Source organism: Drosophila novamexicana, unplaced genomic scaffold, assembly GCF_003285875.2.
Source record: "Drosophila novamexicana strain 15010-1031.04,08,12 unplaced genomic scaffold, DnovRS2.1 tig00001395-arrow-arrow-pilon, whole genome shotgun sequence".
Classification (NCBI taxonomy): Eukaryota; Metazoa; Arthropoda; class Insecta; order Diptera; family Drosophilidae; genus Drosophila; species Drosophila novamexicana.
Window position 1 is genome coordinate 832,542 of NW_020824854.1, and position 24,299 is coordinate 856,840.

Sequence of the window (24,299 nt, forward strand, 5' to 3'; positions counted from 1 at the left end):
CGGCCCAGACGACGCTTGGCTCGAAGGCTACGGTGGCCGCCCCACAATTAATTAATTAGTTCAGTTGACAAAAATTGGTGGGGACGGTCGAGCTGCTTGGACCGGGCAACTGGTTGGGCAGCTGTGCGGCGGGGCTACTGTGGTTGGCCCCGGCGCGTGTTTATGATGGCAACTCTGACTGGGTCGACCAGTGTGTGCACGTGTGTGTGTGTGTGCATGTGTGTGTGGTGAGCGATAATATAGTTTCAGCTATGTTTACACGATATCACTTTCTGTGCATTGTGCAAAGAAACAAAGAGAGAGAGAGAGAGAGAGAGAGAGAGAATGAGCGTGAAAAAGCAGCTAAAACAAAATGCAACTTTTAATCCCGTTACATTTTATGCGCTGTGTATTTGTTGTAGGTCTGTGTTGACAACTAATCAATTTTTCAGCTAAATGTGGCTATTTTATGAAGTCGTTAGCCGAAAACAGCGGATGTAAAATATTTTGTCATCTTAACGAGAAGTACTAGCAACGGTGTTTGCTGTGCTCAGAGAGCTTATTCAGCTATTTTTGGCTATTTTTAACAGCTCACTCAGCTACTGTTTTGCAGCGGCAGCGGGCAGCGGGCAGCGGTAGTGAGCGAACATTGTGGAGGCTTTCGATCTGAGCTGCACATAGAGAGCTGCACATAGAGAGCGCTTATGCAGAGAGCACTGGTGCATGAGGCTGGTGTGAGCGTGCATTTTGTCCACGGGTGCTGGCTTGCCATTGGCGATAATGCTTATGATCCCGTTATGATAGACAGTAGAGTACACTTTTGCTATGGGAGCGAGTATTTTGCATAGTGCGAGCATGTGCGAGAGTTGTTATTGTATTAGTGTGAATGCCAGCATATATGCCAGCTTAATGAGATAATTTAGTTTGTGCGAGTCTGTCCTGCTGATCCGTCGTATTCTTTTCGCGCGTGTGCTTTATTTTTATTTTCTTAAGTGATAATTATTATTTGATCTTACAAAGTGGGGTGAAGTGTTTTATGTTATATTTTGATCTGTGTACCACCTTCTATTTATAGAAATATGTTTTTTTATTGTTTAATTAAGTGTCGGCTTATTTTCACTAGTGCAGAGCTTTTTCATGCAAAAGAAAAATGGCGCGAAAGTGAATACAGTTAATTGTGGATCGTGTGTGTGTATATGTGTGTGTGTGAGTGAGTGTTCTCTTAGTTTATCTACTCTTTAAGTGCAGCTTTTGTGAGTGAAGTTAAAGCAACAATAAAACACGAGGTGAGTTAACCTTATGTTACATTTCTTGAGTTCTTTTGAAACTGAAATGCTGGAAATGTTTGTTTAAGCAATTCACGATTTGGTGCACACATAAACGGGGCCTATAATTATGTATGAATATATGTGTCTCTCACACACTGTTACGCCCAATATGTGTGTGTGTGGGTATGTGTGTCACTTTGTGTGTCATTTTAGTCAAGGGTCATGTGGCATGCGGCCAACTGTTTTCATAAGCGTAGCAAATATTTTCACAAGCCCAATTAGTGGACAACCCCAGCTGACCGCTGACCACACAGCTGCCGAGAGTTGTTGTTTCTGTTGTTGTTTTTATTGTTGTTGTTGTTGTTTCTGCCAAGGACTCAGTTCAAGACCGAGTCCGAGTCTGAGTCCGAGTCCGAGTTGGCGTCCGTGTCCTTGTGGCCATCTTCAGCTTGCATACTTGTGTAGGGCTATTTGCAGGGGCTGTGCCCCTCCTGCTGAGTTCTAAAAATTAATAAAAGTGCAAACTTTCTTCTTTCCTTATTTCTTTCTTTCTGTTCTGCTCGCCAGCTTTTTGGTCTCGTTTTGTGTTTCTTTTTTTGTCCTTTTTGTCAACGCGCCTCGTGTGCAACATACTTGCGAACAAAAGTGAAAAAGCCAAAAGCAATAAAGTTTTCAATTGTTTCTCTCGCACTCTACTATGCAATGCGGTTCCTTGTTTTTTTGTTAATACCCTAACACTGGGTACTTGCATTTTGTTGTGTGAAATACTCATATTCATTTTATAATTAATTATAATAAATTATAAATTATTATAATTATATATAACTAAAAAACTATTAATGCATTAACAACAACAAAATAAATCTGTTTAAGGAGCCTTTCCATTTTATCAATAATCGATTGTGCTTTGGACTCAAGGATTGCAAACTTGTTCCTCCTTCCATACTATAATTTGTTGAGAATTTTTAGGCAAAACCTAATTGTTTGTTTGTTTTGATTTGTTATAATGTATAAAACGGCTTGCCCCTTCTTCGATGCCTCGACTTCTGGAGAATTTTAAGAAAATAATTGAGTCTTTGCTTATGTATATAAATTTTGCACTTCGTGCTTTAAGGGTATTTGCACCTGTACTAATCTAACTTATCTCTTTTTTCTAGGAATATCGTTTTTTATTTTTTAGTTTTATTTTTGGCTATTTTTTCAGCTATAGTTTTCTTATAGTCGTTGGCTTCAAAGTTTTTAACTGGCGCTGACTTTAAGTGCAATTCAGTGCCGAGGCAAAAGCGAAAAAATGCTAAAAACTTTTGCCCACTTGCAACTGACTTTGTTTTTTGCTGTTCTGCGTTGTTGTTGTTTTTGTTGTTGTTCTTTCTTGTGGCTGCCACATTTCGTTTTGTATTTTGCAGTTTAAAAACGCATTGCCAAATGTGTCACACAGAAGTTGCCGTTGTTGTTGTCGTTGTTGTTGCTGTTGGTTTGGTGCTTGGCAAGTGACACAATAGCAGCTTGCAACAAGCGGGTGAGGTGTGTGGATGAAGGGGGGGAGCTAACTGTTCGGTATGCGGTTGCTTTGTCTTATGCATTGCACATTTTGCACTTGACATAAAACAAAAGGCACCGTAACTTGGACGCCCTGTAGAGCCCGTGTCGAACGGCACTTAGCGGGTCAGCCCTACTGGGCGGGAGCGGATCCAAAGCACCCCCTCCACGCACCCCTAGAGGGACAGTTGCATGCCACAAAGAGAGAATGCCAAATGGAAACTGGGTTGAGCATTTTAATGGTGACATTCAGGCTTTTGAAATTTGTTTCTATTGTTGTTTTTAGTGTGAATGTAAAATGAAAAAAAAAGATGGGACATTTTTGAATAAAAATATGAAAATACAAATATGCTAGCACAAATTACCCGGCGTCGCCCGAGTTTTCTAAAGTTTTGTTTTTAGTGTGAATGTAAAATAAAAAAAAAAAAAAGCTGGGAGCATTTTTGAAATATAAATAACAAGCAAAAATTACCCGTTAAAATTACCGTGTTAAATTAATAATGTTGAAACTACAAGCTATATCAAAATTGGGCGTGTAATTCATTTCTTAATTATTTCAATATAAAACAAATGAAATCTCTCCCTTGTCTTTAAAATATCTCTTGTCTTTCAATGCTCTCAAAAGTGTGCTACACAAAAATTGTGTTTGTTGTTTTGTAAATCAAAGTTAAGCTTATGTGTAAAAGAAAACTTCCAACCAAATCACTTTTAATTACTACTTTTGTATTATAAGCCCTCTTAAGATGATTAACCCAGAGATAGATAGATTCTCAGCTGACATTAACAAGCTGCGCTCTGACCAACTAGTTGGACATTGATAGCCTTAACATGGCCGTATTAAAATCGCCTGCCATGACGGATTTATTTTTAATGAGTCTCGGACTGAGCAAAAGTTAATGAGCCAGGCCCAACAGACCGCCCAGCAGCACAAAGGAGACGGCGCCCAAAATCTTTCACGTGCGTGGCAAATAAATCATCATTGCCCGCAAAAGCAACAAATACAATTGCAATTTTCTTGGAGGTGTACCGGGCAGTGCTCAAATCCTGACAAATGAGCGAAAATTTCAGAGAGAAGAACATAAGATATTAACGTGTATTAACCAACCCTCGGTCCACCGTGCTTCCCCCTCCGCCCCCCCCTCCCCACTCGTTCAAGCAAATGCATTAAGTCCCTGAGTAACTATATAAACTACAATACAAGCCCGTTGATGCTGCTGCATTGGCGTCAAATTTGCTGCTTCATTTATAAGGATTACAGCCCTTACAGCAAAAACTCATAACGAAATTACTTGCAGGAAATGCAACAAGCCCTGAGTATCAACTGTGTGTGGCATAGCCACCCCTAAGAGTCTTATTCGGAGGGGTAGTTGAATTCTTGCTGACTTCTTCTCGTTAAACATTGACTTGCTTTTGTTTGCGGAGAACACGAATTATGCATTAGTTTCAACTTGTAGCGCATGATTAGATGGTTTTTGTATTTTTCTATTTGAGGGCTGTTGCTGACCCAAATGTATTCGCATAAGCTGCTGACATGGCCAAAGAAAACTGTGCAGATATATGGCAAAGTAATATTGAGTCGAACTAAGCTGGGGCATAAATTAATTGATTTGCGGGATAAGTAGGTGATTATAATGCAACTGAAATAAGATGTGATATTAAAAGAACGCGAATGAATAAGATATTAAATTTATATCTACAAATATACATATAAGAGAGAGCTCGTTGTCTGAGCGTCGGACTAGCAGAAGAGAAGTCGCCGGCTCAAATGTAGCAGCGATACGCATTTTATTTGTATTTTTTTAATTGTTAATTTGAGTTGATATTACTCTTCAAAAAAATAAATATTAAAAAATAAAAACAAACAAAAAATTGAACAAAAAAATTAAAAAATGAATTAATTAATAATAATAATTAAATTATTATTACGCTGAAAAAAAAAATGAAAAAAAATGATGAAAATTTAAAAAAAAAAAATATTTAATTAATTAAAAACAATAATTCCGTTGCTATTACTCTCAAAAAAAAATATTAAATAAAAAAAAAAATAATAATAAAAAATTACAAAAAAAATAAGGCGTACACTGCGCACAAAGTATAGGGTTCGAACCTCCTAAGAAGTATGCCATCTATAAAATCAACATAAATATTAATCATAATAGATTTTAATTTGCTGCATTATAACCAGCTGATAGATTTGCCCAAATGAGAGTTCATATTTCCAGCCATAACTTTGGCAACTGTCAAACAATTTATGTACTTGCCTGGCAACTTTTTCTTTATTTTCTGGCACTACGAAGGCAAAACCGAAAAAACGAAAAGAAAAAAAAAAACAAAGGAAAGAAATACAAACAACAACAACAAAAGCCCTTTCCAGTTAGCTGGCTTTTAATAAATATAAAGCGTTAATTTGCTGCATAATTGCGCCGTGCCACACCCAACCGCTCCACGTAGACCCTTCGTGTCTGGCAGCTCGTTTGCTCCTAGTTAAGTAGCGCAGCCTCCTGCCCCGCGCGCACTCTCCACCCACCTCTTGACTTGGCTCAAAGACAGTCAACCGTCAATGGCAGCGTGCCGGCCCGCACCCATTGCCGCCCCCTTTTTTCATGTCTTCAATGACAGTTATTTCATTTTTCTTGTTGATGTTTTTCCCTGCACTCATTAAATCAAGTTAAAAAGGCATATAGCACCCGGCTGTTGTGGTTGTTGTTGTTGCTGCTGTTGCTGTTGCTGTTGGCCTGTTTCCGTTGTTAGCCAAGCTGTTCAAGTTGTCCTGGATGTGCTTCTGGTTTTAGCTGCTCGTTCTTATTACCAACGCCCTGTTCTTGCGGCCATGTCGAAGACGAACGCACCAAATTTTCAAATAACATTTTACACAGCCCCCCAAAAAAAGAACCGAAAGAGCAGCGGAGAGAAAAGACATAATGTCGCACTCTGGCTAAGACTGTACACGACTTGGCTTTAATTATTGTCATAACTTGCCATACTTGGGCGTTGGCTTTAATGCTCTAGCCGCAAAATGATATGGCTGAGAGCCAGTGACAGGCACTTAAACAAATTTCAAATGCGCATCTGCCTAATTGAAAGACTAACGACTCGAGCTCTACGTAGATAGAAATCAGGCAAGTCGAAAATAAAGTATTGAGAAGAACTATACTCGTTGGATATAAAAATATGCCAATGCTTGGGTTGAGTCAGAACTGTGAAGCACTCGACGGGCTGGATATTGAAGCTTGATAAATTATAAGGTTATTTTTAAGGGAGCGGGAAGAACTATCCTTTTTCTAATATTAAGCATGCAGGATGATTCAATTCTGGATTGTAAAAACAGAGACCATCAAAAATGTCAGAAAAAGGCCAAGATAAAAGATAGTTATAAATAATTTATAGCCGAGTTTTTACTCAACAAATAACTTTTCAATTAATATTATATGTAAATTTATTCCAATTTTGAAAAATGTTTAATTTACTTATATTAAAGTTTGTTAGTTCTTCATATTATTTGCTCAAGATTTAAAGAAATTAATATAAGTTGTATCCAGGAATTGCACTTGAGAAATAACATATGGGCTTATTAATGGCATAATCCAGCACTTAAATTTTCAACTATATTTATTTAAATAAGAATTTCTTAAACACACTTAATTGCTGCACATGTTTTCTAAACAAGCATAACTCTTGATTATGATATAACGCACAGGCCGCACTCTTCCATGACACAGCAGGCGCCCAGCATAAGGCAGCAATCCATTTGTTCTCTCGTAGGACCATTATTTTCCTCCACGTAGATTGTTTGAGGCTGGGCGACGACAACGGCGGGCTGTGGATAGGCCGGTTGGCGTACTACTTCAATAACCTCCACCGGCGGTGGATAGTACGGATCGATGACATCCACTTGATATCCCGGATTGTACATGATCCTTGCGTTTAATATCGGAGTGTGACTAACTAAATTCAATAACTAATGTATGTTATGCTGCGCGGCGCAATAACTCGTTTCAACTAAAATTCCGGTTGGCTGAAAGGTTGTTCCAGGTAAACTCAGGCTACCCAATTTTTTGTTTTTTTATCTAAAGCTCCCGCATTTGATCAATGAGCTCAGATAATAAAACAGTTTTGTGTAAGTGTCAACCAATGTAGAGTACCCAGGGCACAGTGGAAGAATTTCAACGAATTATGATTCACTGTGATTTATTTATAGTTCATTTATATGTAGAAAATATAAGGCTTATATATTAAACATAATATATGTAAACCCCGGTTATCGAGCATAAATAAGGATGTATTAAGTTTATTAAAGCTGTGCTTCGTCTTAAGCCAAGTTTGTTAATATTCGGTTCAGTTTGGCCCACTTCTGATTATGGTTAACAGCTGTAAAATGGTTTTAGGGCTTTTAAGAGTCTGCTGGAAATGTATTAAACTTTACAAGCTCTACTGTTGACAATACTTTTAAAACATAAATGTATAAATATAAAATATAAAATATATGAAATTAATGATTTAATTATTTCTTGCAGAAAAATGACAGCCAGGACTGCTAAAAGCCAGGCTATCAATTGCAGAGAGGGTAAGTGCCTGTCCATAAAAATAGCTAAATCTTATAAATATTCTATTGCACATCTTATATATCATACTGTTGCACCAAACTGAAAACCATTCATAAAAGTTACCAAAAAAGGAAAGGAAACAATTTAAGATTTTACGCGTTTTACAATTTAAGCATTTCTCAAACACTTTTCGTCGCCCTATTTACCACTGTGCGGCGCCTCGCGTGCAACAGTGCGTATGAGTAATATGGTTTGGGCTTTAGATAAACAGCAAGCAAAAGAAAAGTACACACAAATTACGCTGAATGGGTTACCCAAACACACCAACCGCCCCGAATATAGCGAAACCCATGTCAAAGCCGCTGTTTGGCCAAAACAAAAAAAGCAACTTTTGGCTCTGCGGTTGCAATGCGAAAAGACCTCAAAAGTCACATAAAATGTTTTATCAAATGGCAGCAGGCGGCACTTTTTGACACATTTTCGGTTTTATTGGCAAATTGAAAAACATATAAATAATAACTTGGAATGTGAGCTAAGTTTTTGGGCAAGTGGTTGGCTATGCCAAAAGGGCTGCCATAAAACTACAAATTTTTGCGGTTTGTGTGGGCGTGCGTGCGCATGTGTGTGTGTGTGTGTGTGTGTGTGTGTGTGTGTGGGTGTGTGTGGGTGTTATTAAATTTGGCTTTTTATTGGAGCCGGCCAAAAACATTGAGATTTATGCAAGACAATATGTTGCCCGAGCTCAACCACAGTTCGTGTACCAAAAACATTATTTATAACAAATCGTAAAATTTTATTGCACGAAAAAAGTATGTGTGTGTTTGGTTTGTGTTTGTGTGTTGGTCTAGTGTGTGTGTGTGAGTGTGTGTTTCACAAGCCCGACAAAGCCATAGAAACTTAATTTAACGTAAAGCATTAAAGGATTTGCAGCGCCTTTGTTTGAAGTTCTCATTGTTGCTACTCTTCTCGTTCCTTTTCGTCTTCTTGTTGTTATTCTTGTCAAATGTTGCCCTACATTATCGTGCAACAGCAACAACAATCGCCACAGCCACAGCAACAGGGCAAGCAGGGGCAACAGCAACAGCCCTTATCCTTGGGCGGCGGCTGCTGCACAATGACCGTTGTGGGACCCGCTGGTGGCGGCACATTTATCACCTCAACACGTGTGCGATGATCCATTTGTGAACTATGTGTATATGTTTATATTTGTTATTTTACACAAGTCCCGATCGAGTGGACGGACGTTGCTGCACGTTGCACGGACCGTTCTATACTACATGTAATGCCAGATCGCTCTATTATAGCTTTTACTCTTGCCAATCTCGGTAGTTTTTTTTTTTTTTTGTCTGTTCATGTGAGTGTTGTACACCTTTAGAGCCTTATCAGTAGATAAAACAGTATTACGCTCTTATCGCTGCGGGTGGACAAGTGAGCCGTGTTATCTGCACCAACTGTATTAATATTTCTTATAAAAAAAGGTCGCACATACATACGTAGTTTTTTTTAAAAATAGGGCCGAGTTAAAAGAACTAATTCCAGTGAACGGCCAAAGTGGCTCTGATGTCTTTTGTGTCCTAAAAGCCTTGTAAAACCAAATTTGGATGCAGCTAATGGGTTAAGATTATGTCTATGTTAGCTAAATAATTTATATATATTTTATAGTTCGCGATCAAAGTGCTTCAAACAGACGTTTATTACTATTTATTAAACTTATTAGATATTGTGTTTAGGTTTTTAATTTAATATCAGCTTTGCTTCTATGTTATTTATTTGTTGTTGTTTATTTTGTTTTTTATTAATATATTTTGTTTTAATATATAACATCTTTCCCTTTTTAAAATTTAATTAATAATTTAACTATTAAAATTTAAAAATTTTTTAGATATTGTATTTATGTTTTTAATTTTATATTATCTTTGTTTTTATTTTTTATATTATTTGTTTATTTTGTTTTCATATTTAACATATTTTTCTTTCTTATTTTTGTAATTTATTTATTTATTTTTATTTTATTTATCTTTAGTTTATTAAGTATTTAATTGGCTTTGTTTTTTTTTTTATATTTTTTTTTTTGCGTTTTCTTTCTATATATTTTATAGATAATTTAATAATAGATAAAAGATTATTTTTGTTTTTATTTTTTATCGGGGCTTAGTTTCTTAATATCAAAAATGTCAACATTAAAACAACTTTGCTTTCATTTATTTCTTTGCAGATATATTCAATAAATTTTTTCAATTTTTTAAACATATTTATTGAGTTTATGCTTTAGTATCTTAAACAAGCTGTGCAATAATTTTATTTTTTTTAAAAGATTATATTGATATACTTACATAATCATAATCATAATACACAACTGGCCAGATCGATGGGATGAATCCGGCGAAGTCTCTAACCTTAAGTCTTTAAGGTTGAGCCGGGAGGCGGGCCAAGTACTTGATGGATTACAGCCGTAAAAGTTCTAATCAACTCTACTAAATGGCCTATAAGTGCAGGGCCTATAGAGGGTCATGTTATGAGTCAGAGCATACAATGGAACTCTTATCATATAAGTTTTTTGACAGCCTTTGCGTGTGTTTTTCTTTTTAGAATGAGGTAGCAATTGTGTCGAGTGGCCTAACGCATCTGTGAAGTCAATTTTAAACACTTTTTGGTGGTTAAACTTTTTACTCTATTTAAGGAGAACAAGAACCTTAAACAAATATGTGCTGTAGCAAGCCTGTATTAAAGTATATGTATATCCAATTATATGTAACCACGTTCGCATCAACTGCTAATAGCTGCGCGGACAGCAGTAGGGCTAGATTAAACTATAAATATATATAAAAATGTGTAGCTATCTTAATTCTACATGCATTCAAAACTAGCCAAAATGCACAAAACATTTCCTACAGCTAATTCCCGCTCTAAGCAAGTTAATCTGTAATAATGCAATATACAAATATATCTCATCGAGTGACTCACATTTAAGACTATCTATGGCAGCAATGTGTGTCGCCCAAATGGAACATATAACGGCTAATTATATTATATCTTATCTAAACTGATTATCAAGCAGCTATCGAAAACTACCCAGAAGTACGCAATTTACATGCAGAATGGAGCACAGCATTCAATTTATTCAGCTAGTAAGGAGAAGAGTTCTATCGCAATGCCAGATCTCAATTAAAAATTTTACACACAACTAGGGGTAGTAAGGTGGGGGAAGAGGGCAGTTGGTGGGGGAAATTAAATTAATAAAAATATATTTTTGAGCGCGCAATGGTGATGATAATTAGTGTACGTGATTCTATTTACTTGAGCAGCAGCAGCAGCAAAACCCTCGGAAGAAAAAAAAACTTCCCGCCCTCTCAAATAAAAGGGGTGCTTTGCGTCAACGTTGATGTTGTGGCTGCATCAAATTGTGTGTGTGCTTGTGTGTGTGTGTGTGTGTGTGTGTATGGCATGATATGCGCGTAAAAAATATAGTACGTGTGTGCGTGACAATGGCAACAACGTGCGATGACAGGACTGAGACTTCGAACTTGCCGGGCTTCGGAGAACTGGGGAGCATTTGGGGCCTGGCCGGGTTTGCTGTCGGGTGTCAAAAATGAAACAACGCCTGCTCGGAATTTTAAAATAAGCAAATGAGCTTGCGCCAGAAGTAAGCAACATCGACAGCAACAACAACGGCAACAACAACAACAACAACAACAACAGTAAATCCCATAAATATTTATAAACTTTTGCCTGTCATATAAATACAGGGTCATTAGTTGCTTGCACACCTTTCGCTCCCACTAGGCAGAGCCCCGACTGGACAATAAAATCCAACTCGACGGTCATTTAAATGTTTACGGCTCTACCTCGAACTGACAGCAGCTCGATGGAGCTTATTAGTTTAACACACACACAAACACAGTGAAATGTCAGGCACTAAAGGAGATGTTAAAGTAGCTAAAAGGATTCAAATCGGAAATTTTGGTTAGCAGGAAAATATGAGACTTGCAGCAGCGCTTGCCGGGAAAGTCGAACAGGGCAGACTTATATTTTGAGGAATATATAATAAATATATGTATAGATTTTTGTATGTAATATTAGGTATAAATATAAATAAATAAATTAAATTTTCCAATCAAAAGCTACGAAATCTGTGAAAGTCAGCTCAGAACCTGAAGTCCGCTTATATTTCTCCAATTCCTATTATTCGAGGCTTTCAAATGTTTAAAATATGTCCAGGTCTGATAAAAATGCTTAATAACTGGTCTACATAATCAACAGAATATAATACAAAATAAATATAATACTAATATATAATAATATAAATAAATATGTATAATCAAGCTTTTATTTTTTTCGATATTCGTAAAAATATTTTTGTAGGTCCATTTCTTAAATATTAATTTTATTAATTCTTAGAACCTCTGCGAAACGATTCTGAAAGACAAAAAACAAAATCAATTTCCATGCAGATTTCACTCTCGCATTGCCTCAAGCATCGCACCCCGGAAGGGCATTGTATGGCACGCATTTCGCTGACTGTAATACACTTATTTATAATATGGCGCGGGCCAGGGCCACGCCCAACTAACTAGAAACAAAACATACAAAAATGATAAACCAAAATGGCGAAAAGTGGCAGTAAAAAAATAAAATGCGCTGCCGCAAAAGTGCCATTTGTGGCATAAACACATGCGCGCCAAAAGTCTGATAAGACAAAAGGCGACGGCAGCAGCACACGAGTATGGGCGGTTTGGCTAACAGGTGAGCGGTTAGCGGCAGGTAGGCCAAAAACTTTGCCAAGTGTGGCGCCACACACACGCACACCCACATACACACACAAAACAGGCGCCTAAAAAATACAGAACAACTGCGACAACAGCAACGTGGCAATGTCCCAAGGATGAACTTCAGCGCCATCGTTGGAACCGCAATGTGCCACTAAATGCTGCCACTAAATGTGTGCCAAGTATTATTGCAGGTGCCTATCTAGCTGTGTGTGTATGTGTGTGTGCCTGTATGTGAGTGTGCGTGTGTCTGTGTGTGTGTGTGTGTGTGTGTGACTGTGTCGCATATTCTTAAGGAACTCGCTTCAGTCGCGCTGCCTTCTTTGGCTTGCGCATAAAATTAGCACAATAAAAACCCATAAATGCGACACAAAAACATGAAAATCCACTTGTTATAATTTAATCGAGTTGATAGAATTTTTACGACGCCGCTTTTCCAGGTATATATTTTTCCCCTCAAATGCACACGTGTGTGTGTGTCTGTGTGTTCGTTTAAATGTAGGCTAAAATAAAAGCTGCTATCACACGAGAGACCAGTTAATGGGCGGCCACAAAGATAGCGCTGCTATAAACTAAATCTGTTTAGCGGTAAAACAGCTACAAATGGAAACACATTTTGTCCACAATGCTCCCCCGATTGACCTTGATGAGGTGACTTCTTAAATACTACTCCTGCATAAACATAGTCCAATCGGGCATATCAGTGCTGTATGTTAAATTATCGAATAGGATTCTTAAAATACCCGTTTCACTGTTGCAAATATAAAAAATTCGCCGCTAGAATCAGGCTATTGTATAAAGCTATGCAAAATTGTCAAATAGATTTCCCTTATCCGCACATGGGAAGACTAAATGCTAAATGCTGCAGGTATTTGCAAATGTCCTAAAAACTTGCAGGTGTCAAAAGCTCTGCCATCCGTTTTTTTAATAGAGCATTGTAAAAACACGTTACTAACTGCTTTGCATAATTTTGGCTCTTTCATTTTTGTTATGGGCAAAAGTTTATTTAATCTTTTTTTTACACATTCACATTTCAATTAAGTCGTGAGTACATCTTCTATTGAAGCGTATCCAAAACATGCGTACTTTCATTTAGTCCAGAGTCAACACCCTGTGCCGAATACGTCGTCGAAGCCTTGCTGGCCCGTTGACTAGCTATTGAGCTGATTTTTCTGGAATACTCGTCCTCTGCAGAAGATAGACAGGTATTTATAAACTTGATAAGATTTGGGGAATCGAGCTGTTTGACAATTGGCACTGCCTCCTCCAAAGCCTCTTTGGTGCGCTCCACCTTATGCTGCATAGTGTTTGCCTTGATTATTTGTATTATCCCGAGAAACTTCCATATTGCGCTGTTGCAGTTCTGACTTTCTAAATGCGTTAGAAATCGAAATATTACTTTTTAGATACATACATATATATAATATATATAATGTATATAATATATATATATATATATATATATATATATATATATATTCTATATATATATTCTATATTCTATATATATATATATATATATATATCATATTTAATCGCACCTTTCATAGCTTTGCGCGCATTAAAACAGCATTCATCGTAATGCAGCTGGGCCAAATGGGCGGCGGCTATTTGATGGAGTAGATAACACTTCTCGATTGAGAACTTTGCAAATCTTATGCGTTTCTCCAGGCGGGAAACCATTCTCCTAAATTAATCATAGATCATTTATTTTTTTTTTGTTAATTAATCGATCTTTTGCTTTATACCGGAATTTCCTTCCTTCGGTATCGTCATCGCCTTCTTGGTAAGTTGAACGATCGCCGAATACAAAGGGTGCAATATCTTTTATCTTATCCAATGGCAACATCAACAGCTGAAAAATGGGCCTTGATGACATTTTAAAGCGCTTCGGGATGGAATACTGTTCGCAAAGAGCCAGGGCCAAGGTATTGTATACCTCATTTGTGAACTCAAATTTCCAGCACATGACACGATTCGTTTTGGTCACATAATAATCTCCCATCACTTTCTCGACATACGCGGAGAGGCTCTATAAGGATATCCATATGATAGATAGAAAATTTAAATTATAGAGTATTTGTAAGCGATAGCGGATTTCGAGACTTCTTAATTTCAAATTAAATTATGAGTTAAACCTGCCTCCATTCCATAAATCTATAAATTCGATATAGAAATACACCGCCTAAGCTCAAATGGCCTTAATATCGATAAGTATCGATTTTGGCATTTTAAGCATAACTCGTGGAAATTAAGATACCCTATCCAAACTCGGCATGAGCTCTACTCTGCCTATATAATGTTATTCCACCTCACACTTTATATACCATACAAATTCCATATGTGTGCAAGGGTATTGAATCTTCGGCACTCCAATTATATATTGTTGACATACCTTGACATCCTTGGCCTTTCGCAGCTTTCGTATATGTCTCAGATCTGCAATCATATTGCGATGTGTCTGGTATTGTATGCGGAATAGATATGCTTCTCGATTTTTCTCCAGCATTTTCTTGTTGGGATACTTTAGGTAGCTAACATAATACTGGGGACTGCGACTTTGTAACATTTTCTGTACGGAAATAGTTGTCGATTAATATGGTATGATATAGTAGCTTCCTAACTGATACTGACAATAAACTGTCTAATAATCTCGTACTGTTTAAAGGCGAGCGTTTGCAAAAAGCTTTTTGAACGCTTGCATTGATCCAGCAGCAAACTGGGGTTCTTGCGTAGATTCTTCATGAATAGCACATCATACCAAGAATCATTCAGATAGTTTTGGTGTATAACATTAAAAGCACGAGCTCTGCGAGCTATTTCCAGTGGCGACAGGACCTCTTCCTAAAGCGGGAGCTGTTCAATGCTGTCTATGTAGGAAAACAAAAGTTCCCAATACGTACCACCGTTTCGGGTATGCTTAGCACATCGCATTTCTCCTGATCCCTCAATATCTTCCACAAGGGACGCGTGTCTACAAAACCCTTCGCTTTGTTGATCTCGCTGACGCGTTGTATTAGTTTGAGATTTTTTAAAAAGAACAGCGACATTGATTTGTCAGTAACATCTTTGATGACATCATTCACCTATGTGGGTTAGACGACTGTATATATAGTGGATGTATGTATACACATGTATGTATATTCCTGCAATTAGGACAACTTACCACCATGAGTCGCTTGGAAAAGTTTCTGGACTTGACACCCATAAAACTTCGAATATTGTCGTGCAGTTCACAGGCGCTGGTCTCGAACTGGTTGAGTTCAAAGAGCGCATCGCATATTTGCAAATTGATGGGACAAATTGGACCGCGCTGCGCCGAGCCAATCTCTATGCAATCCAAAAATTAAGTACTCTGTAGATATTCAATTTTCTAACTCACTTGCAGCAGCTCGGGCATCATTCAGTGCCTGTTCAATGCGTGCCGCCTTGCGCTGCACCTGACTGCGTCGATAGAGTGTTAGATAATCGGATCTATCAATATCCAATGCCTTGGTATAATAGTATAAGGCGAAGTTCTCTCTGCGACGATTGAAATAGTATGTGCCCCAGTCTCTATAGATATCATGTTCTATTTCCGGACTCCAGTCAAATTTATTCCAAATGGCGACTACGCCCTCCAGAGTCGCGGGCGGCACATAACCCACAATCGAAGTCATTATTGCAAGTGAATCTTAGATGTACTGAGACCTTATAAAAGTATAAAGCAGCGAAATAATGTATAAAAATGTAATATTTTGTGTTTTTGTGAACTGTTTCCCTCTGTTTGTGTAATGCTACTGAATCGTTGAACATAAAGCCAGTACCAGGAAATATATATATACAAGATCAAAGACTTCTAGATTGGAAATATTTTTTGTATATTTCTGTCACTCAAACAAAAAGTAATGCGTATCTTAACGAAGCCATCAAGAGTTGATAGCTATAAGCTTTATTAAAATTTTTAAAAATATCAATATTTATTTTTTCTTATCCGAAAAAGTAAATGTTTTTAATGAGCCAAGCAAAGTTGCATGCAGAAATCTATAAGAATTGTACTATAGTTATTAAATTGGCCACATTACGTTATATTCATAGAAAAACGTTCATATCTGGCCGATTATTCCTGGTCGTTAATGATATAGATAAATGGCGCAATAGTCCAGTATTAATAATAGTTTGCACATAAGAGATTAAAATTTCTTTCTAGTTAACGCAACTTACGAGTTCGATTATCTTCAAAAAAAAGAAGTTCGATCTATGCCTATATAAACCAGGGCACAACAGAGTCTCAAATCAATCTGTACAGTCTAACAAATAAATATGTGTCAAGTTTTCTAGCTTGTTAGAGAACATATATTTATGTATGTTTTACTTCGGTTGTGCAGCATTCCGAAATGGAAATCACATTGTGTAAAGGTTATAACATAAGTGAAATGTACGACTTCATATATAAATATCGAAAATTGTGCAAACATATAAATTAGTTTGAGGTTAAGGTTGACATCGCGCTCGGGCGTTGAGATGGCATTAAGCTTGCCTTAATTGCAGTATCCTCCAAACTGCAGGCCAAGCAGACCTCCAAAAAATTGGCCAGCGGTGGATTCTTCAGTGTATCGCCTAAAGGTATAGCCTTCTCCAAGGAGTCCTTAGTTTTTTCCACTTTCTTCTGCATGCAATATGCCTTCACCTTTTGCATAACGCTGAGGAACTTCCATATCAAGCTGTTGCAGTTGTGAGTTTCTAAACATAATGAGGACAAATATATAAATAATAAGTTTAATAGAGTTGCATAGCTGCAGTGCTTATAGCCGACCTTTGATAGCCTTGCGAGCATTTAAACAGGATTCATCATATCGTCCCTGGGACAAATGAATGCTTGCAATCTGATGGAGTAGATAACATTTCTCAATCGAATATTTTGCAAATCGTATGCGCTTTTCCAGGCGCGTAATCAGCTTCCTTTTAAACAATTAATTAATCTTAAGTATATTTCGAGCTAGTTTTCGCACTTACCTTGAGCTAAGCGCTGTGGGATCATTGAAACTACCATCTTGATATGTCGAACGGTCTCCAAAAACAAATGGTACAGGTTCTTTGGCTTTATCCAGCGGCAAATGCAACAGTCGATACATTGATGTGGAATTATATCGAAAATTTTTTGGCACACGATACTGTTCACATAAAGCCAGAGCTAAATTATTGTATACCTCATTGAAGAATTCAAATTTCCAGCACATGACACGATTCGTTTTGGTCACATAATAATCGCCCATAATTTTCTCAACATACTCCGTGAGACTCTAAACCACGCAAATAATTAAGCATTAAAAAATAAATAGAATTGTTTTTTAATACCTTGACGTCCTTTTCCTTTCGCAGCTTTCGAATCTCTTTTAGATCTGCAATCATGTTGCGATGTGTCTGGTATTGTATTCGGAAAAGATACGCCTCCTTATTCTTCTCCAAAATTTTCTTGTTTGTAAACTTTACGTAATTCACATAGTAAAAAGGACTACGGGAATACATCATTTTCTATCAACAAATGGTTTTTATAGTTAAGGTTTTCAGGAGCTTCTGATTGTAACTCACTATAAACTGTCTGACAACATCATATTTCTCAACGGACAGTATCTGAAGCAATCTCTTGGAACGCTTGCATTGATCTAGCAGCAAATTGGGATTGTTACGTAACTCTTTCATAAAAAGAACATCAACCCAGGAGTCATTTAAATAGGTCTGATGAATAACATTAAATGCGCGTCTTCGGCGCGCTTTTTCCAGTGGTGACAAAAGCACTTCCTAATGACAGTAGTTGTAGTTCCGGTTGGGGTCAATTTAAAAGTTATTTACCTTAATTTCTGGTATGCTAAGTATATCGCATTTTTGCTGGTCCCGCAATATCTTCCACATGGGACGCGTATCTTTAATAAGAGAAGCTTTGTACAAATCGCACGCCTGTTGAACCAGCTTGTGGTTTTTTAAGAAGAACAGAGACATGGCGCGCCCAGTGACATCCTTAATAATAGCTTCAACCTAAAAAAAAAAATATTGAAAACCTTTTAATAGTTCCGATGTCTTCCATTATGTTGTTCCATACCACCAAGAGACGCTTATGGAAAAGACTCGACTTGGCGCCAACAAACTGTCGTGCATTGTCATGCAATTTCATATCGCTGAGTTCAAAATTGTTCAGATCAAGTAGAGCATCGCATATTTGTAGCCTAATGGGCGCATTTGGTCCCATTTTTACGTTGGCCATTGCTAGGAATATGCAGACATACAGAAAGTTTTGACCATAAATAAATATTACGACCTACTTGAAGCCAGTCTGGCATCGCTCAATGCTCCATTAATCTGTGCTGCCTGGCGCCGAGCTTGACTTCGTCGAAAGAGCGTTATATAATCCTCGTTTACAAGTTCCATTGCCTTGTTATAGTAATATATTGCCGTATTCTCTCTGCGTCGACTGAAGTAGTATGCGCCCCAGTCTCTGAAGATATTGTGTTGTATATCTGGACTCCAGTCCATTTTCAGCCACACAGGTACAGCTTCTGCAATGCCAGATGCCTGCGGTACGGGGGTCAAATTAATTGAAGCCATTGTATTTGTGTTCTTTCCGTTTATTTATTTGTTTTAAAGATTTTATTGATTTTTTTAAGACTTTTTTTTGTTTTCTTTCCGTTTATTTATTTGTTTTAAAGATTTTATGGATTTTTTTAGACTTTTATTTGTTTTCTTTCCGTTTATTGATTTGTTTTAAAGATTTTATGGATTTTTTTTAGACTTTTATTTGGTTTCTTTCCGTTTATTTATTTGTTGTAAATATTTTATGGATTTTTTTTAGACTTTTATTTGTTTTTTTTTCCGTTTATTTATTTGTTGTAAATATTTTATGGATTTTTTTTAGACTTTTATTTGTTTTCTTTCCGTATATTTATTTGTTTTAAATATTTTATGGATTTTCTTAAGACTTTTATTTGTTTTCTTTCCGTATATGTATTTGTTTTAAATATTTTATGGTTTTTTTAAAGACTTCTATGATTTTGACATTTTTATACAGGTTCTGCTCCCCTAAGTTTAATATGCTTTTGTATTTTTCCATCATTTGTTTGGTAAACATAACTTACGACAAGTATTACAAAGCATTCTAGATGAAACATTTTATTTTCTTATACCCTGAACTTATTGAAAATGGGTAAAACGTTTACTATGTATTTGTGTAAATGTATGTAACGAGTCGATATAGCCATCTCCGTCTGTCCGACTGTGTGTTTCTATGCGAACTGGTCTCTCAGTTTTAAAGCTATCTTTATGAAACTTTGCAGAAGTCCCTATTACTGTTGCATGCAGCAAATATCTCATAACCAGCCAAATCGGACTATATTATATAGCTTCGATCGGAACGATCGGTCGAAAATTAAGTTGTTTGAAAAAACATTTTGTTTTGCAAGATATCTCGACCAAGCTCGGCATTTATTAGTTTTACTATGCTCCTCATATATATGCAAAATCCTATTAAGATCGGACCACTATATCATATAGCTGCCATAGGTACGATCGGTCGAAAGCCAGGTTTTTGATTAAAAACCTGTTTTGGTCACCAAGATATCTTATCCAAACTCAGCATTTACTAGTTTCCCTGTACTTCTTAGATACGGGCAAAGCACTATGAGCATTATGAAAAGGTTGGGTCTGCAAGGGTATTAGATCTTCGGCGTGCCGATAATAGTCGTTCTTTCTTGTTTTAAAATAAATTTGTTAAAAATGCGACAATCATTTTTTTGAAAGTTCTAAGCATCGCACAATTGGCTTGTCACACAGGCTAAAGGTCAAATTGCGTTCACACTTCTCCCATAACAATCGATTTTGGGAATTGGGCATAGCTCGAAGATTTTAAGAGCTGGATACCGCAGACTTAATAAGTAAGCCGTCCCTCATTTGCCATACGGAGATCAACAATATTTCACTTTTTTGGTCATGTCATTTGACTTGTCATGTCTTAGTCTTGAAAATTTCACAACAGCTAAGGGAAGTAGCGTAGTTGTTGCTTAAAAAGCTTAGTAAACGGACTGGGATCCTGGGTTTGTGTTTGTATTTATGTTTATATTTATATATAGAAGGAAGCCGGAATATTTGCAACTGGCCGGGAACCCTTTACTGAAAAACTCGTAACTGTGTCGATAATATTATTTTATTAATTAATTAAATTTATAACGTAGATAAAGTGGATGCCTTGCTGGCTCTCTGACTTTGAATGGAGTTGGCCTTCTTGGCCACCTGCTCCTCAGTATAGTAGAAACAGACATCCACAAAGTTAACTAGCTCCGGCGACTTTAGCTGCAGGGCAATTGGCAATGCCTCATCGACAGCCTCTTTAATCTTTTCCACTTTGTGCTGCAGTGCATTCGCCATGATTAATTGCAAAACACTCAGGAACTTCCAGATAAGGCTGTTGCAGTTTTGACATTCTAAAAGCCAAGTTGAAAATTTGTATTAGACAAAAATGATTTTGATCATTATTATTTTTTCACCTTTGATAGCTCTGCGCGCATTCAAACAACATTCGTCGTAGTGTAACTGGCTCAAGTGAACGCTGGCTATGCGATGGTATAGGTAACATTTTTCGATCGAATATTTTGCAAATCGAATGCGTTTTTCGAGGCGTATAATTAGCTTCCTAAATGCAGTGCATAATTTAGTTTTAAATTTGTCCATTAGAGGTTCAATTTATTACAATTACCTTTCTCTCACCGCTACGGGATCCACAAGGTCACCATCTTGATGCGTCGAACGATCCCCAAATACAAATGGCGGGTTATCTTTGAATTTATCCAAGGGCAGCTGTAACACTTCCCTAAATGAATGTTTTTCGGCCCTGAAATACTTGGGCAAAAAATATTGCTCGGCAAGTGTCAGAGCCATGGTGTTATAGACCTCATTGAAGAATTCAAATCTCCAACACATGACTCGATTTGTTTTCGTCACATAATAATCACCCATTATTTTCTCAACGTATATTGCGAGACGCTAACAAAATATTCAAGTAGAGGTGTAGAGAAAATAATAGTTTTGTTTAATACCTTGACATCCTTTTCCTTTCGCAGCTTACGAATCTGTCTTAGATCAGCAATCATATTGCGATGTGTCTGGTATTGTATGCGGTATAGATACGCTTCCTTATTCCTTTCCAACATTTTCTTATTTGAGTACTTCAAGAAGCTTATCAAGTAAAGCGGAGTGCGGCAATGAATCATTTTCTATCAATAAATGCATTTTAAATTAGCTCAGTTTATGTTGGATTATTGACTCGATACTAACCATAAAACGCCGAACAATATCATATTGCTTATTAGACAGTGTTTCCAGAAAGGGTCTGGAATTCTTGCACTGATCTAGCAGCAAATTGGGATTCTTGCGCAAGTTTTTCATGAATAGCACATCATACCACGAGTCATTCAGATAGGTCTGATGTATCACATTAAAGGCACGCTTTCTGCGTGCTATTTCCAGTGGAGATAAAATCTCTTCCTGTTCAGATATATTATTTAGAGAAAATTGAATACCCAATCCTAATCAACACTCACTTCTTCTTCAGGAATGCTCAATATATCGCACTTATCGAGCTCTTTCAATATCTTCCACAAGGGACGATGATCTAACATTTCTTTTGCTTTGATAGTGGCACTGACGCGTTCCACCAGCCTAAAGTTTTTCAGATAAAATAAAGACAGGGCCTTATCTTTGACATCTTTTATGATCTCTTCAACCTGGGACAAAGTACTTTGTTGAAAATAGTTCTATAACTCTTCAACTAATCTAGAACTCACCACTACGCGACGCTTTTCAAAAGTTTGCGTCTTAACACCCATAAAACGTCTTATATTGTTGTGTAGCTCAACATGACATTTCTCGAAACGGTTAAGCTCAAATAGCGCATCGCATATTTGTAGATTAATGGGGCAATTGGGTCCTTTTTTCTGCATAGCAATGTCTATTTGAACATGGGCTAGATTGAGATTTATTAAACAATTTATTTGCTTATAGATTTACCAGCCGCTTTTATAGCATCCGCTAGTGCTTCCTCGATCTGCGCTGCCTTGCCAAGGGTCAAGCTGCGTCTGTAAAGTGTGGACCAATCATGTTCATCCAGGCTTAATGCCTGTGTTAAGTAGTACAAGGCATAAGTTTCTCGCCGCCGATTGGAGTAATATGTGCCCCAGTCTCTATAGATATCATGCTGAACTTTTGAATTCCAGTCAAATTTCATCCAGGCCGGCAAAGCCTCGCCAGTATCCATTTTGGGCACATAGCCCACAATTGATTTCATTTTAAATGTTTCAAATAAATATCGTCTATAAGACTATGAAGAGTACATTGGTTTTAGCTTGGATTGGTTTTTGTTATTATATTTTAAAATGTATAGCTCGCAAATTTTGTATCAAATTAAATGACACGTAAATAAGACATATAACCATCCCTTATAGTGATTTACCTTGCATAAAATAGGCTTGATGTAATTTCCACTTTCAATTTATATAAAAGTATAAAAAAATATAAGAAAATTCAAAATTATTTAGAAAACTGAGGAAAAAAAAACAACACAGTGCTGCCGTCCAGCAACTGAACAATATTAAAAATGAAAAATTGTGAGGCAAATGAAGTTTTTCGCCTCGACAAAATGTACAACAAATTTTTCAAATACAACACATTTTCCAAAAAACTTATTTATTATTTGCTTGAAAATTCTACAAATTTTTTAATACTGCCAGGAACTGGGAATATAATTATCATTTTAATTATCAAAATTGGTTCCCCAAAGCATTAAATACCGGCACAGGCTGGCTGGCTTAGAACTTTCTTCTTGAGCTTTTAAAAAGGCGGACTTATTCCAAACTCTTTCTTCCATAACTTCATTCAAACGATTTTTGATAGGCTTTCATATGGCAACTCTTCTGCTTGCATGCCATCTAATTGGAAAATGTAAATATTAAAGCAATATTTATTTTTCATATAACCGATGTTGGATTAGCGATAATCATATATTTGCTATCGAAGCAGCGCAATTCGTTATACAAACCAAGGACTGCGTGTTGTGGGACAGGCGTGCACGTTTCCGTTTCCGTTTCAACTTTGAATTCTGTCACACTTCACATAAGCACCTCTTGCAACCAACCAGTTGTGAGCCACGCAAGGCTAGAAAACATATTATTATTTAAAAAAGAAGCAAATAATAATATTCAACCGCAAGTCATGTGACAGAAGTGGCACACACACACACACAAACACACGAGCCACCATACCACCGATTGGCTTCATAATAATAATTGTGCATGCCCAGTGGCTCAGCCAAGTGTAAGAAATCACTTAAAACACACCCAGCTCTAGGTTTCAGTTGGGGTAATTCCCCAATGTAACTCACTCCAAACACAGTGAAATTAAAGCCACAAGAGCGACCACAAAAGGCCAATGATAAGTGTTAAGAGTCGTAGGCGTCGTCATATATGCATGGTAGGGGCAACTCAACGCGCACATAAATCTAATGTATAATAAATTTAAATAGCGAATTCATGCAAAATGGCAACTCGAGTGTGACCAGGCCCACCTAAGTCTACCCGCGCTGTTGCCGCCTTCTTTTTGGCTCTCTCACGCACACAGGCCGAGACCGACAATGACTACACTTTAGCGGCAAATTTGTGCGCATTGTCGCCGTATTATTTGCTATTATTTATGCCTTTTCCACTATTTACTTCCTTTTTTTTTGCTCTTATTGTTGGTATTGTTGTTCTTGCTCACACGCCATTGCTGTGGTATGCAAAAGTGGACGCCAACCACGCCTTAAACTCTGCCAACCAGCCCCCAACTGCTGCCTGTTATGTCCAGTGGCTTAGGCAGGCATTTAGGTTGCAGTGGGGCTTCTTAAGCTAAAAGTCCAGATTTTCCATAATATAATATAAATAAAATCTAAAAAAACAACCATATATGTATTAGTTGTTAGCTCTAATTTACGTCGTCAAAAATTTTAAAAAATGTATTAATGAAAAGGACCTAAAAATTTCATTTAAAAATTCCCAAAAGATTACTAAGCTAAATATGTCGATTTTACTTTCAACAATTTATTTAAAAAAAATCGATTTATAAGTCCAGACATTCCATACATATATTTTCAGACCCCATTTAAGTTAAGTTATATTTTATATAAGAAATTAATTAATTAATAAAAA

The 24,299-nt window shown here is 37.0% G+C and overlaps 4 protein-coding genes across 4 annotated transcripts; all 4 read right to left on the reverse strand.

Moving 5' to 3' along the window:
• Nucleotides 1-6,289: 6,289 nt before the first annotated feature.
• LOC115767478 lies at nt 6,290-6,755 on the reverse strand. Its single transcript, XM_030711782.1, has one exon. The coding sequence runs from the start codon at nt 6,697-6,699 to the stop codon at nt 6,466-6,468; it is 234 nt and encodes a 77-aa protein (XP_030567642.1). The 5' UTR covers nt 6,700-6,755; the 3' UTR covers nt 6,290-6,465.
• Nucleotides 6,756-13,077: 6,322 nt separating this feature from the next.
• On the reverse strand, nt 13,078-15,864 carry LOC115767473. Its single transcript, XM_030711778.1, has 8 exons — nt 15,479-15,864; nt 15,263-15,426; nt 15,000-15,182; nt 14,731-14,940; nt 14,492-14,668; nt 13,845-14,128; nt 13,638-13,783; nt 13,078-13,467 (listed from the first exon to the last, which is right to left on the reverse strand). Exons 1-8 carry the CDS (start codon nt 15,753-15,755, stop codon nt 13,154-13,156), a joined length of 1,755 nt encoding a protein of 584 aa, XP_030567638.1. The 5' UTR covers nt 15,756-15,864; the 3' UTR covers nt 13,078-13,153.
• Nucleotides 15,865-16,424: 560 nt separating this feature from the next.
• LOC115767483 lies at nt 16,425-18,724 on the reverse strand. The gene is made up of 8 exons (XM_030711790.1): nt 18,396-18,724; nt 18,176-18,339; nt 17,929-18,111; nt 17,668-17,877; nt 17,434-17,610; nt 17,092-17,378; nt 16,892-17,037; nt 16,425-16,818 (listed from the first exon to the last, which is right to left on the reverse strand). The coding sequence occupies exons 1-8, from the start codon at nt 18,676-18,678 to the stop codon at nt 16,559-16,561; spliced, it is 1,710 nt and encodes a 569-aa protein (XP_030567650.1). The 5' UTR covers nt 18,679-18,724; the 3' UTR covers nt 16,425-16,558.
• A 1,537-nt stretch (nt 18,725-20,261) lies between these two features.
• Nucleotides 20,262-22,668, reverse strand: LOC115767481. Its single transcript, XM_030711785.1, has 9 exons — nt 22,571-22,668; nt 22,129-22,438; nt 21,906-22,069; nt 21,663-21,845; nt 21,397-21,606; nt 21,159-21,335; nt 20,819-21,105; nt 20,610-20,755; nt 20,262-20,546 (listed from the first exon to the last, which is right to left on the reverse strand). Exons 2-9 carry the CDS (start codon nt 22,403-22,405, stop codon nt 20,287-20,289), a joined length of 1,704 nt encoding a protein of 567 aa, XP_030567645.1. The 5' UTR covers nt 22,406-22,438; nt 22,571-22,668; the 3' UTR covers nt 20,262-20,286.
• Nucleotides 22,669-24,299: the final 1,631 nt, after the last annotated feature.

Excerpts from the sequence above, each read along its gene's own strand:
- LOC115767478 (XM_030711782.1), bottom strand. The coding sequence starts at position 6,699 with ATGTACAATCCGGGATATCAAGTGGATGTCATCGATCCGTACTATCCA.
- LOC115767473 (XM_030711778.1), bottom strand. The coding sequence starts at position 15,755 with ATGACTTCGATTGTGGGTTATGTGCCGCCCGCGACTCTGGAGGGCGTA. Across the intron at positions 15,427-15,478 it reads TGATGCCCGAGCTGCTGCAA|AGATTGGCTCGGCGCAGCGC; the intron begins GTGAGTTAGAAA and ends TGGATTGCATAG. Across the intron at positions 14,129-14,491 it reads GAAAGGCCAAGGATGTCAAG|AGCCTCTCCGCGTATGTCGA; the intron begins GTATGTCAACAA and ends ATATCCTTATAG.
- LOC115767483 (XM_030711790.1), bottom strand. The coding sequence starts at position 18,678 with ATGGCTTCAATTAATTTGACCCCCGTACCGCAGGCATCTGGCATTGCA. Across the intron at positions 17,611-17,667 it reads ATGTTGTCAGACAGTTTATA|AAAATGATGTATTCCCGTAG; the intron begins GTGAGTTACAAT and ends ATTTGTTGATAG. Across the intron at positions 17,038-17,091 it reads CCCACAGCGCTTAGCTCAAG|GAAGCTGATTACGCGCCTGG; the intron begins GTAAGTGCGAAA and ends ATTGTTTAAAAG.
- LOC115767481 (XM_030711785.1), bottom strand. The coding sequence starts at position 22,405 with ATGAAATCAATTGTGGGCTATGTGCCCAAAATGGATACTGGCGAGGCT. Across the intron at positions 21,607-21,662 it reads TGAGCATTCCTGAAGAAGAA|GAAGAGATTTTATCTCCACT; the intron begins GTGAGTGTTGAT and ends ATATCTGAACAG. Across the intron at positions 20,756-20,818 it reads CCCGTAGCGGTGAGAGAAAG|GAAGCTAATTATACGCCTCG; the intron begins GTAATTGTAATA and ends CACTGCATTTAG.